Source organism: Mobula hypostoma, chromosome 5 (assembly GCF_963921235.1).
Source record: "Mobula hypostoma chromosome 5, sMobHyp1.1, whole genome shotgun sequence".
In the NCBI taxonomy this organism is placed as follows: domain Eukaryota; kingdom Metazoa; phylum Chordata; class Chondrichthyes; order Myliobatiformes; family Myliobatidae; genus Mobula; species Mobula hypostoma.
The window spans coordinates 103546467-103560446 of NC_086101.1; the positions used below are offsets into that span (position 1 = coordinate 103546467).

Consider the following 13980-nt stretch of genomic DNA (forward strand, 5'->3'; position numbering starts at 1 on the left):
CTGGGTGTTTTATGATTTACGAACATGAGAAATAGTAGGCCTGCCGTAGCCTTCAATAAGATCATGGCTGATGTAGCTCAGCAATATTTCCTAGCTCTGTATCCCCGATTCCTCTAAGATCAAGATCTGGCTATTTGGTGCACTCTGGGGGTCCCAAACATCCACCACCATTCAAGTGAAGAAACTTATTTCATTCCTCAGTGGCCCATTTCTTAACTTGTTTTCTTTTGTTTCTAGATTCCCTAGCTAGGTAAAGCACATGATGGGCTGAACAGCCTGTTTCTGTGCTTGCTCTCTCTCTATGCTGCCCATATCTACCAAAATGAGTTAGTCATAGAGAGATAAAGCATGGAAGCAGCCATTGAGTCCCTGCCTGCCTTTGGCCATCTCAAGTTTGCATGACTTTAAGATATCAAAACTCTACCAAGAGTAGAGACCTAGCCTACATGTACAACAAACCTCCCTTCCCAGGAACCGGCCAGCTGAATCCTTGTTGGAAGGAAGTACAATGAATAATCCAGGTGTTAATGTAACAAGGCCCTGTGTAATTGTAGTAAGAAGTGTATACTCTTCTACTCAGCATCACAGACTCAGTGACATGGAGTCACCATATAAAAATTACAGCACGGAAACCATCTCAGCCCTTCTAGTCCATGCCGAACTCTTACTCTCACCTAGTCCCACCGACCTGCACTCAGCCCATAACCCTCCATTCCTTTCCTGTCCATATAGCTGTCCAATTTAACTTTAAACGACAACATCGAACCTGCCTCAACCACTTCTGCTGGAAGCTCGTTCCACACAGCTACCACTCTCTGACTAAAGAAGTTCCCCCTTGTGTTACCCCTAAACTTTTGCCCTTTAACTCTCAACTCGTGTCCTCTTGTTTGAATCTCCCCCACTCTCAATGGAAAAAGCCTATCCACATCAACTCTATCAATCCCCCTATAATTTTAAACACCTCTATCAAGTCCCCCCTCAGCCTTCTATGCTCCAAAGAATAAAGACCTAATCTATTCAACCTTCCTCTGTAACTTAGGAGATGAAACCTAAGCAACATTTTAGTAAACCTCCTCTGTACTCTCTCAATTTTATTGACATCTTTTCTATAATTTGGTGACCAGAACTGTACACAATACTCCAAATTTGGCCTTACCAATGCTTTATACAATTTCAACATTACATCCCAACTCGTATACTCAATGCTCTGATTTATAAAAGCCAGCATACCAAAAGCTTTCTTCACCACCCTATCCACATGAGATTCCACCTTCAGGGAACTATGCACCATTATTCCTCGATCCCTCTGTTCTACAGCATTCTTCAATGCCCTACCATTTACTATGTATGTCCTATTTTGATTAGTCCTACCAAAACGTAGCACCTCACATTTTTCAGCATTAAACTCCATCTGCCATCTTTCAGCTCACTCTTCTAACTGGCCTAAACCTCTCTGCAAGCTTTGAAAACCTACTTCATCATCCACAACACCACCTATCTTAGTATCATCTGCATACTTACTAATCCAATTTACTACCCCATCATCCAGATCATTAATATATATGACTAACAACATTGGACCCAGTACAGATCCCTGAGGCACACCGCTACACACCCTCCTCCAATCTGACACAGTTATCCACCACTGCTCTCTGGCGTCTCCCGTATAGCCACTGCTGAATCCATTTTACTACTAAGTCACCGTTCATTCATTATCTGCTCTGTTGTATGACGTAGGCCATCAAGGTTTTTCCAAGTTCTTAGCAAATTTTTCTACTTAAATGGTTTGCAGTTACTTCCTTCTGGACAGTGTCTTCACAAGACTGGTGACCCCAGCCAAAGAAATTGTCTGCTTGGCATCAGTGGTCGCATAACCAGGACTTGTGATATGCACCAACTGCTCATATGATCATCCACCACCTTCTCACATGGCTTCACGTGACCCTGATCGGGGTGGGGTAGAGGGGCTAAGCAGGTACTACACCTTGCCCAAGGGTGACCATATGGAGTCTTAAGCGCAGAAGTCAGCCTTTAACCCAACGATCCATGCCAGACATATATCCCTCCAAGCAAGTCTTATTTGGCTGATATCCCTCTAATCCTTTCCTAACCATATAGCTGTCCAAGTGCCCTTTAAATGTTGCTGTTGTGCTTGCCTGAACCACTTTTTCTTCCAGCTCATTCCAAACACATACCAACGTCAGTCTCGATGAAGGATCTCGACCTGACATGTTGCCTGTCCATTTACCTCCCAAGGTGCCACCTGACCCACTGAGTCCCTCCAGTGCTGTTTTTTGTTTGGTTGCTCTGGATTTCAGCATCTGCAGTCTCATTTACCATTTGGGTTGTTACTCAATTTCTCCCCTCACCTCAAAACTCTGCTCTAGTTCTTGATTTACCAAACCTGGAAAAAGGTTGCAGTGTTATAAAACAGCACAATACAGTCCCTTTGGTCCAAAATGTGGTGTTGACCTTTCAACTTCCTCCAAGATCGATCTCACTCTTCCTTTCCACGTGGTCCTCCATTTTTCTTACTTCTGTGTACCTATCTAAGATTCCCTTAAATGTCCCAAATATGTCTGCCCCTACCATCATCCTTGTTACTCCCCTCCAATCACATTAAAATTATGCCCCCTGGTATTATCCATTTCCACTCTGGGAAAAAGTCTAGTTGTCCACTGTATACATCTGTAGAATAACCGCTCATCCTCCTTGGCTGCAAAGAGAAAAGCTCTAACTATGTGTGGAGCTGGCTGCCTTTTCTCTCACCACTGCTCATTTCCTCACAGTTAATGTGAAACTATGCTCAGGTGAAATCAGCTTTACTTGTCCACTTAAGTAGTCAACAGCTCTTTTTGATTGCTCCTTCTCAAGGTTGTGAGCTTGTTGGGCCAAACTGCCTGCCTTCCCTCACTGTACTCCAATCCAACCAAAACTGGATTTGATAAGCACAGGAGATTCTGCAGATTCCAGAAATCTAGAGCAAGCTGGAAGAGCTTAGCAGCATCTTTGGAGGGGAATAAATAGTTAATATTTTGGGTTGAGACCCATCATCGGGATTGGAAAGGGAAAGAAGCCAGAGTAAAAAGTTGGGTGGAGAGGAAGAAATACAAGCTGGCAGGTGATTGATGAGACCATGTGAGATAGAAGGTTTGTGGTTGAGGAAAGGGGATGATGTGAGAAACTAGGAGGGAATAGGTCAAAGAGGTGAAGGGCTTAAGGAATCTAGGGCCGGTTGGTGGCTCAATAACATCGGCGCCGGACCCGGGAGCGGAGGTTCCCGGGTTCGAAACCATTTGGGTCCGCTCCTGAGTACGATTTCCGTCTGTGCCAGGTTGAGTGTCGAGATCGCAACTTGACCTTGTAAAATAAAGGGAAAATACTGTGAAAGTGTCTGTGTGAGGAGTGGCGCGCCACACAGTCAGTCTCTCTCTATCTATCTATCTCTCTATATCTCTATCTCTATCTATCTCTCTATCTATCTCTCTATCTCTCTCTCTCTTTCCGCGCCTTGTAAAAAGCCATGAAAAAGACATCATCACGGATGCAGGCACACGCCAGAAAAAAAGGAATCTAATGGGAGATGACTGACAGCCATGAAAGAAAGGGAAGGAGGAGGGAGGTGATGGGCAGGTGAGGAGAAGAGAAGGGGTGAGCGGGGCACCAGAATGGGGAAAGGTAAAAAGACCATGAACATCAATTTCTCTAACTTCTGGTAATTTTTTCTCTCCGCCACCCTTCTCTTTTACCATTGTCCATTCTGGCCCCCATCTTTTTCGAGATTGAACTCCATCTGCCATTTATCAGCCCATCTCTGCATCCTGTCAATGTCCTGTTCCAACCTATGACAACCTCCTACACTATCAACAACACCAGCTATCTTCCTTTCATCTGCTTTAGAAGGGAAGAGACGGGTAAAGGGTCTGTGTAAAATGAGCTGATGGTTTAACCAGGAGATGAACAAGAGGAGGAAAAGCACGATGCTAGAACTTGAAGTAAGCGTGAGAATTACTCTATCAGCACCTCGTGTTTGGGAAGTTTACAGGGTGGGTGGAGAAGGAGAGAAACAGTGGAGTATCTCCCAGAAAGACAAAAGCAACCTTGCAGTGTGGGTGATGTGGATTTCCTGGACTTTGTTTGATTTTCTCTCCCCAGGTTCAGCAGCTCCACAGAACAAAGTAATGCTTCCCGGATCCTGAAACGCCATCGGCGCAGGCGGAAGCAGCGACCAGCACGTCTTGAGCGCGTAAGAGATCTGCACAATTTTCTTTGCAAATCAAAAGTAGAAATGATGATTGTTCCAGCCCGATGGCCTTGATCTTCCTTGGACACCCGTAGCTCCCAACCATTGTCCCCTGTCCCCTGTCCCCTATCCCATCCTTCCTAAATCACAGCCAGTTCAGTGATCGCATGTGTAATCAGTTAGTGCAGAAAATCATTGCTGTGGATGTAGTTCCCTTCATGTTACTACGGAGCAGGAGGGGCCTGTCTGGTTCTCTGCAATAGCCCCATTCAGATGCTGTGCTCCTGGAGTATTGTAAATTGAGCCTTTTAATATTTATCTCTAAATCTTTTGCAAGCTGTATTCTAAACTGTAAATTGTGCTCTTTTCTCTCCCGAGTTTTAATCAATTCTATTAATTTGTCTTCCATTGGCAAATCTTCCTTTAAATGCTAAAATACCTTCTTTCTTTGAAAGCCCAGAAGGTTCTGTTTAAAAAGAATTCAAAATGAGACAGTAGTGTAGTAGTTAACATTGTGCTATACGACACCAGCACTCGCATCAGGGTTCAATTCCCATGGCAGCCTGTAAGAAGTTAGTATGTTTTCCTCATGATTGCGTGGGTTTCCTCCCACAATCCAAATATGTATAGTTTAGTAAGGGTTAGTAAATTGTAGGCACCGGAAGCACAGTGACACTTGCACAATCTCGGACTATGGTGGTTGATGAAAATGACACATCTCACTGTATGTTTCGATGTGCGGGTCACAAAGGTAATCTTAATATTTCTGAATATTTTAAAAAATCTGATTATAAAAATGTAAAATTCTTAATATAAAAACTCATAAAAGCTATCAAAAAATAAACTTGCCCTGTCTTGGTTTGTCCTGCTTCTCCCTGCCCAGTTGTTATGGTTTGAATCAAAAGTAGTTTCACACTCCGTAGATTTTCTACACTTCACTTAATGTTGTTCCTCTGGTTATAACCCTTCATAGGCATCCTCGTTCAGCAGCGTCACTGACTCAACAATGTCCCTGAACATCATCACGGTCACACTAAACATGGGTAAGTGGGTCACCTTTAGGTAGACACATGTATATGAGGGGAATGAGAGATCAAGATAAGCTGCAGTCACTTGTAATCTTATGTCAGCTCCATCATGGTTACTAGCCTCAGAAATATCCAGGACGTCTTCTAGGAGCGATGCCTCAAAAAAGGTGCATCTGGCATTAAGGACCCCCACCACCCAGGTCATGCCTTGTTCTCATTGCTAACAACAGGAAGGAAGTACATTAACCCGAAGACACATTCAATGATTCAGAAACACTTTTCCCCAATCCCATTAGATATCTGTGTATGTATGTGCATTTTTGCCTCTATTATTTTGTATTGCAAAGACGAATTTCACAATTTATGCTGGTGATATTAAACCTGACTCTGAATGGTGAGTCATGGATGATGCTCAAGTGGAGGACATTTAGTGTAAATTTGCATCAAGATTGTCACATCAATGGGCTAAATGGTCTGTCTGGTGCTGAACTGTTCTACGTCAATGTGGGTAAATGGTCTGTCTGGTGCTGTACTGTTCTACGTCAATGTGGGTAAATGGTGTTTCTGGTGCTGTACTGTTCTACTTCAATATGGGTAAATGGTCTGTCTGGTGCTGAACTGTTCTACGTCAATGTGGGTAAATGGTCTGTCTGGTGCTGTACTGTTCTACGTCAATGTGGGTAAATGGTCTGTCTGGTGCTGTACTGTTCTACGTCAATGTGGGTAAATGGTCTATCTGGTGCTGTACTGTTCTACATCAATGTGGGTAAATGGTCTGTCTGGTGCTGTACTGTTCTACTTCAATATGGGTAAATGGTCTGTCTGGTGCTGAACTGTTCTACGTCAATGTGGGTAAATGGTCTGTCTGGTGCTGTACTGTTCTACGTCAATGTGGGTAAATGGTCTGTCTGGTGCTGTACTGTTCTACGTCAATGTGGGTAAATGGTGTTTCTGGTGCTGTACTGTTCTACATCAATGTGGGTAAATGGTCTGTCTGGTGCTGTACTATTCTACGTCAATGTGGGTAAATGGTGTTTCTGGTGCTGTACTGTTCTACATCAATGTGGGTAAATGGTCTGTCTGGTGCTGTACTATTCTACGTCAATGTGGGTAAATGGTGTTTCTGGTGCTGTACTGTTCTACGTCAATGTGGGTAAATGATCTGTCTGGTGCTGTACTGTTCTGCGTCAACGTGGGTAAATGGTCTGGTGCTGTACTGTTCTACGTCAATATGGGTAAATGATCTGTCTGGTGCTGTACTGTTCTACGTCAATGTGGGTGAATGGTCTGTCTGGTGCTGTACTGTTCTACGTCAATGTGGGTGAATGGTCTGTCTGGTGCTGTACTGTTCTACGTCAATGTGGGTAAATGGTCTGTCTGGTGCTGTACTGTTCTACGTCAACGTGGATAAATGGTGTTTCTGGTGCTGTACTGTTCTACGTCAATGTGGGTAAATGGTCTGTCTGGTGCTGTACTGTTCTACGTCAACGTGGATAAATGGTGTTTCTGGTGCTGTACTGTTCTACGTCAATGTGGGTAAATGGTCTGTCTGGTGCTGTACTGTTCTACGTCAATGTGGGTCAATGGTGTTTCTGGTGCTGTACTGTTCTACATCAATGTGGGTAAATGGTGTTTCTGGTGCTGTACTGTTCTACATCAATGTGGGTAATTGGTCTGTCTGGTGCTGTACTGTTCTACGTCAATGTGGGTAAATGGTGTTTCTGGTGCTGCACTGTTCTACGTCAATGTGGGTAAATGGTCTGTCTGGTGCTGTACTGTTCTACGTCAATGTGGGTAAATGGTCTGTCTGGTGCTGTACTGTTCTACGTCAATGTGGGTAAATGGTGTTTCTGGTGCTGTACTGTTCTACGTCAATGTGGGTAAATGGTCTGTCTGGTGCTGAACTATTCTACGTCAATGTGGGTAAATGGTCTGTCTGGTGCTGTACTGTTCTACATCAATGTGGGTAAATGGTGTTTCTGGTGCTGTACTGTTCTACGTCAATGTGGGTAAATGGTCTGTCTGGTGCTGAACTGTTCTACATCAATGTGGGTAAATGGTCTGTCTGGTGCTGTACTGTTCTACGTCAATGTGGGTAAATGGTGTTTCTGGTGCTGTACTGTTCTACATCAATGTGGGTAAATGGTCTGTCTGGTGCTGAACTGTTCTACGTCAATGTGGGTAAATGGTCTGTCTGGTGCTGTACTGTTCTACGTCAATGTGGGTAAATGGTGTTTCTGGTGCTGTACTGTTCTACGTCAATGTGGGTAAATAGTGTTTCTGGTGCTGAACTGTTCTACATCAATGTGGGTAAATGGTCTGTCTGGTGCTGTACTGTTCTACGTCAATGTGGGTAAATGGTGTTTCTGGTGCTGAACTGTTCTACATCAATGTGGGTAAATGGTCTGTCTGGTGCTGTACTGTTCTACGTCAATGTGGGTGAATGGTCTGTCTGGTGCTGAACTGTTCTACGTCAATGTGGGTGAATGGTCTGTCTGGTGCTGTACTGTTCTACGTCAATGTGGGTAAATGGTCTAAGTGTTTCTGGTGCTGTACTGTTCTACATCAATGTGGGTAAATGGTCTGTCTGGTGCTGTACTGTTCTACGTCAATGTGGGTAAATGGTGTTTCTGGTGCTGAACTGTTCTACATCAATGTGGGTAAATGGTCTGTCTGGTGCTGTACTGTTCTACGTCAATGTGGGTGAATGGTGTTTCTGGTGCTGTACTGTTCTACGTCAATGTGGGTAAATGGTGTTTCTGGTGCTGTACTGTTCTACGTCAATGTGGGTAAATGGTCTGTCTGGTGCTGAACTGTTCTACGTCAATGTGGGTATATGGTGTTTCTGGTGCTGTACTGTTCTACGTCAATGTGGGTAAATGGTCTGTCTGGTGCTGTACTGTTCTACGTCAATGTGGGTAAATGGTGTTTCTGGTGCTGTACTGTTCTACATCAATGTGGGTAATTGGTGTTTCTGGTGCTGTACTGTTCTACGTCAATGTGGGTAAATGGTCTGTCTGGTGCTGTACTATTCTACGTCAATGTGGGTAAATGGTGTTTCTGGTGCTGAACTGTTCTACATCAATGTGGGTAAATGGTCTGTCTGGTGCTGTACTGTTCTACATCAATGTGGGTAAATGGTCTGTCTGGTGCTGTACTATTCTACGTCAATGTGGGTAAATGGTGTTTCTGGTGCTGTACTGTTCTACGTCAATGTGGGTAAATGATCTGTCTGGTGCTGTACTGTTCTGCGTCAACGTGGGTAAATGGTCTGGTGCTGTACTGTTCTACGTCAATATGGGTAAATGATCTGTCTGGTGCTGTACTGTTCTACGTCAATGTGGGTGAATGGTCTGTCTGGTGCTGTACTGTTCTACGTCAATGTGGGTGAATGGTCTGTCTGGTGCTGTACTGTTCTACGTCAATGTGGGTAAATGGTCTGTCTGGTGCTGTACTGTTCTACGTCAACGTGGATAAATGGTGTTTCTGGTGCTGTACTGTTCTACGTCAATGTGGGTAAATGTTCTGTCTGGTGCTGTACTGTTCTACGTCAACGTGGATAAATGGTGTTTCTGGTGCTGTACTGTTCTACGTCAATGTGGGTAAATGGTCTGTCTGGTGCTGTACTGTTCTACGTCAATGTGGGTAAATGGTGTTTCTGGTGCTGTACTGTTCTACATCAATGTGGGTAAATGGTGTTTCTGGTGCTGTACTGTTCTACGTCAATGTGGGTAAATGGTCTGTCTGGTGCTGTACTGTTCTACGTCAATGTGGGTAAATGGTGTTTCTGGTGCTGTACTGTTCTACATCAATGTGGGTAAATGGTGTTTCTGGTGCTGTACTGTTCTACATCAATGTGGGTAATTGGTCTGTCTGGTGCTGTACTGTTCTACGTCAATGTGGGTAAATGGTGTTTCTGGTGCTGCACTGTTCTACGTCAATGTGGGTAAATGGTCTGTCTGGTGCTGTACTGTTCTACGTCAATGTGGGTAAATGGTGTTTCTGGTGCTGTACTGTTCTACGTCAATGTGGGTAAATGGTCTGTCTGGTGCTGTACTGTTCTACGTCAATGTGGGTAAATGGTCTGTCTGGTGCTGTACTGTTCTACGTCAATGTGGGTAAATGGTGTTTCTGGTGCTGTACTGTTCTACGTCAATGTGGGTAAATGGTCTGTCTGGTGCTGAACTATTCTACGTCAATGTGGGTAAATGGTCTGTCTGGTGCTGTACTGTTCTACATCAATGTGGGTAAATGGTGTTTCTGGTGCTGTACTGTTCTACGTCAATGTGGGTAAATGGTGTTTCTGGTGCTGTACTGTTCTACCTCAATGTGGGTAAATGGTTCATCAATGTGGGTAAATGGTCTGTCTGGTGCTGAACTGTTCTACATCAATGTGGGTAAATGGTCTGTCTGGTGCTGTACTGTTCTACGTCAATGTGGGTAAATGGTGTTTCTGGTGCTGTACTGTTCTACGTCAATGTGGGTAAATGGTCTGTCTGGTGCTGAACTGTTCTACGTCAATGTGGGTAAATGGTCTGTCTGGTGCTGTACTGTTCTACGTCAATGTGGGTAAATGGTGTTTCTGGTGCTGTACTGTTCTACGTCAATGTGGGTAAATGGTACTGTTCTACGTCAATGTGGGTAAATAGTGTTTCTGGTGCTGAACTGTTCTACATCAATGTGGGTAAATGGTCTGTCTGGTGCTGTACTGTTCTACGTCAATGTGGGTAAATGGTGTTTCTGGTGCTGACTGTCTGGTGCTGTACTGTTCTACGTCAATGTGGGTAAATGGTGTTTCTGGTGCTGTACTGTTCTACGTCAATGTGGGTAAATGGTGTTTCTGGTGCTGTACTGTTCTACGTCAATGTGGGTAAATGGTCTGTCTGGTGCTGTACTGTTCTACGTCAATGTGGGTGAATGGTCTGTCTGGTGCTGAACTGTTCTACGTCAATGTGGGTGAATGGTCTGTCTGGTGCTGTACTGTTCTACGTCAATGTGGGTAAATGGTGTTTCTGGTGCTGTACTGTTCTACGTCAATGTGGGTAAATAGTGTTTCTGGTGCTGAACTGTTCTACATCAATGTGGGTAAATGGTCTGTCTGGTGCTGAACTGTTCTACGTCAATGTGGGTATATGGTGTTTCTGGTGCTGTACTGTTCTACGTCAATGTGGGTAAATGGTCTGTCTGGTGCTGTACTGTTCTACGTCAATGTGGGTAAATGGTGTGTTTCTGGTGCTGTACTGTTCTACGTCAATGTGGGTAAATGGTCTGTCTGGTGCTGTACTGTTCTACGTCAATGTGGGTAAATGGTGTTTCTGGTGCTGTACTGTTCTACGTCAATGTGGGTAAATGGTCTGTCTGGTGCTGTACTATTCTACGTCAATGTGGGTAAATGGTGTTTCTGGTGCTGAACTGTTCTACATCAATGTGGGTAAATGGTCTGTCTGGTGCTGTACTGTTCTACATCAATGTGGGTAAATGGTGTTTCTGGTGCTGTACTGTTCTACGTCAATGTGGGTAAATGGTGTTTCTGGTGCTGTACTGTTCTACGTCAATGTGGGTAAATGGTCTGTCTGGTGCTGTACTGTTCTACGTCAATGTGGGTAAATGGTGTTTCTGGTGCTGTACTGTTCTACGTCAATGTGGGTAAATGGTCTGTCTGGTGCTGTACTGTTCTACGTCAATGTGGGTAAATGGTCTGTCTGGTGCTGTACTGTTCTATGTCAATGTGGGTAAATGGTGTTTCTGGTGCTGTACTGTTCTACGTCAATGTGGGTAAATGGTCTGGTGCTGAACTGTTCTACATCAATGTGGGTAAATGGTCTGTCTGGTGCTGTACTGTTCTACGTCAATGTGGGTAAATGGTGTTTCTGGTGCTGTACTGTTCTACGTCAATGTGGGTAAATGGTGTTTCTGGTGCTGTACTGTTCTACGTCAATGTGGGTAAATGGTCTGTCTGGTGCTGTACTGTTCTACGTCAATGTGGGTAAATGGTCTGTCTGGTGCTGTACTGTTCTACGTCAATGTGGGTAAATGGTCTGTCTGGTGCTGTACTGTTCTACGTCAATGTGGGTAAATGGTCTGTCTGGTGCTGTACTGTTCTACGTCAATGTGGGTAAATGGTGTTTCTGGTGCTGTACTGTTCTACGTCAATGTGGGTAAATGGTGTTTCTGGTGCTGTACTGTTCTACGTCAATGTGGGTAAATGGTCTGTCTGGTGCTGAACTGTTCTACATCAATGTGGGTAAATGGTCCGTCTGGTGCTGAACTGTTCTACATCAATGTGGGTAAATGGTCTGTCTGGTGCTGTACTGTTCTACGTCAATGTGGGTAAATGGTGTTTCTGGTGCTGTACTGTTCTACGTCAATGTGGGTAAATGGTGTTTCTGGTGCTGAACTGTTCTACGTCAATGTGGGTAAATGGTCTGTCTGGTGCTGTACTGTTCTACGTCAATGTGGGTAAATGGTGTTTCTGGTGCTGAACTGTTCTACTTCAATGTGGGTAAATGGTCTGTCTGGTGCTGTACTGTTCTACGTCAATGTGGTTAAATGGTCTGTCTGGTGCTGTACTGTTCTACGTCAATGTGGGTAAATGGTGTTTCTGGTGCTGTACTGTTCTACATCAATGTGGGTAAATGGTGTTTCTGGTGCTGTACTGTTCTACGTCAATGTGGGTAAATGGTCTGTCTGGTGCTGAACTGTTCTACTCAATGTGGGTATAATGTGGGTAAATGTCTGTCTGGTGCTGTACTGTTCTACGTCAATGTGGGTAAATGGTCTGTTTCTGGTGCTGACTGTTCTACGTCAATGTGGGTAAATGGTCTGTCTGGTGCTGACTGTTCTACGTCATGTGGGTAAATGGTCCGCTGTCTGAACGTGGTGCTGACTGTTCTACTCAATGTGGATAAATGGTCTGTCTGGTGCTGTACTGTTCTACGTCAATGTGGGTAAATGGTGTTTCTGGTGCTGTACTGTTCTACGTCAATGTGGGTAAATGGTCTGTCTGGTGCTGAACTGTTCTACATCAATGTGGGTAAATGGTGTTTCTGGTGCTGAACTGTTCTACATCAATGTGGGTAAATGGTCTGTCTGGTGCTGTACTCTTCTACGTCAATGTGGGTAAATGGTCTGTCTGGTGCTGTACTGTTCTACGTCAATGTGGGTGAATGGTCTGTCTGGTGCTGTACTGTTCTACGTCAATGTGGGTAAATGGTCTGTCTGGTGCTGTACTGTTCTACGTCAATGTGGGTAAATGGTCTGTCTGGTGCTGTACTGTTCTACATCAATGTGGGTAAATGGTGTTTCTGGTGCTGTACTGTTCTACGTCAATGTGGGTAAATGGTGTTTTTGGTGCTGAACTGTTCTACGTCAATGTGGGTAAATGGTGTTTCTGGTGCTGTACTGTTCTACGTCAATGTGGGTAATTGGTCTGTCTGGTGCTGTACTATTCTACGTCAATGTGGGTAAATGGTCTGGTGCTGTACTGTTCTACGTCAATGTGGGTAAATGGTCTGTCTGGTGCTGTACTGTTCTACGTCAATGTGGGTAAATGGTCTGTCTGGTGCTGAACTGTTCTACGTCAATGTGGGTAAATGGTCTGTCTGGTGCTGTACTGTTCTACGTCAATGTGGGTAAATGGTGTTTCTGGTGCTGTACTGTTCTACGTCAATGTGGGTAAATAGTGTTTCTGGTGCTGAACTGTTCTACATCAATGTGGGTAAATGGTCTGTCTGGTGCTGTACTGTTCTACGTCAATGTGGGTAAATGGTGTTTCTGGTGCTGAACTGTTCTACATCAATGTGGGTAAATGGTCTGTCTGGTGCTGTACTGTTCTACGTCAATGTGGGTGAATGGTCTGTCTGGTGCTGAACTGTTCTACGTCAATGTGGGTGAATGGTCTGTCTGGTGCTGTACTGTTCTACGTCAATGTGGGTAAATGGTCTATCTGGTGCTGTACTGTTCTACGTCAATGTGGGTAAATGGTGTTTCTGGTGCTGTACTGTTCTACGTCAATGTGGGTAAATGGTCTGTCTGGTGCTGAACTGTTCTACGTCAATGTGGGTATATGGTGTTTCTGGTGCTGTACTGTTCTACGTCAATGTGGGTAAATGGTCTGTCTGGTGCTGTACTGTTCTACGTCAATGTGGGTAAATGGTGTTTCTGGTGCTGTACTGTTCTACATCAATGTGGGTAATTGGTGTTTCTGGTGCTGTACTGTTCTACGTCAATGTGGGTAAATGGTCTGTCTGGTGCTGTACTATTCTACGTCAATGTGGGTAAATGGTGTTTCTGGTGCTGAACTGTTCTACATCAATGTGGGTAAATGGTCTGTCTGGTGCTGTACTGTTCTACATCAATGTGGGTAAATGGTCTGTCTGGTGCTGTACTATTCTACGTCAATGTGGGTAAATGGTGTTTCTGGTGCTGTACTGTTCTACGTCAATGTGGGTAAATGATCTGTCTGGTGCTGTACTGTTCTGCGTCAACGTGGGTAAATGGTCTGGTGCTGTACTGTTCTACGTCAATATGGGTAAATGATCTGTCTGGTGCTGTACTGTTCTACGTCAATGTGGGTGAATGGTCTGTCTGGTGCTGTACTGTTCTACGTCAATGTGGGTGAATGGTCTGTCTGGTGCTGTACTGTTCTACGTCAATGTGGGTAAATGGTCTGTCTGGTGCTGTACTGTTCTACGTCAACGTGGATAAATG

General features: G+C 44.4%; 1 protein-coding gene across 1 annotated transcript in view; it reads left to right on the plus strand.

Moving 5' to 3' along the window:
- Positions 1-13980, plus strand: part of dvl2 (dishevelled segment polarity protein 2) — an 82179-nt gene that overhangs the window by 44036 nt on the left and 24163 nt on the right. Inside the window, exons 6-7 of the mRNA XM_063048680.1 lie at positions 4156-4246; positions 5217-5286. Of these exons, the coding sequence (XP_062904750.1) occupies positions 4156-4246; positions 5217-5286 (161 nt within the window). The remainder of the gene's footprint in view (positions 1-4155; positions 4247-5216; positions 5287-13980) is intronic.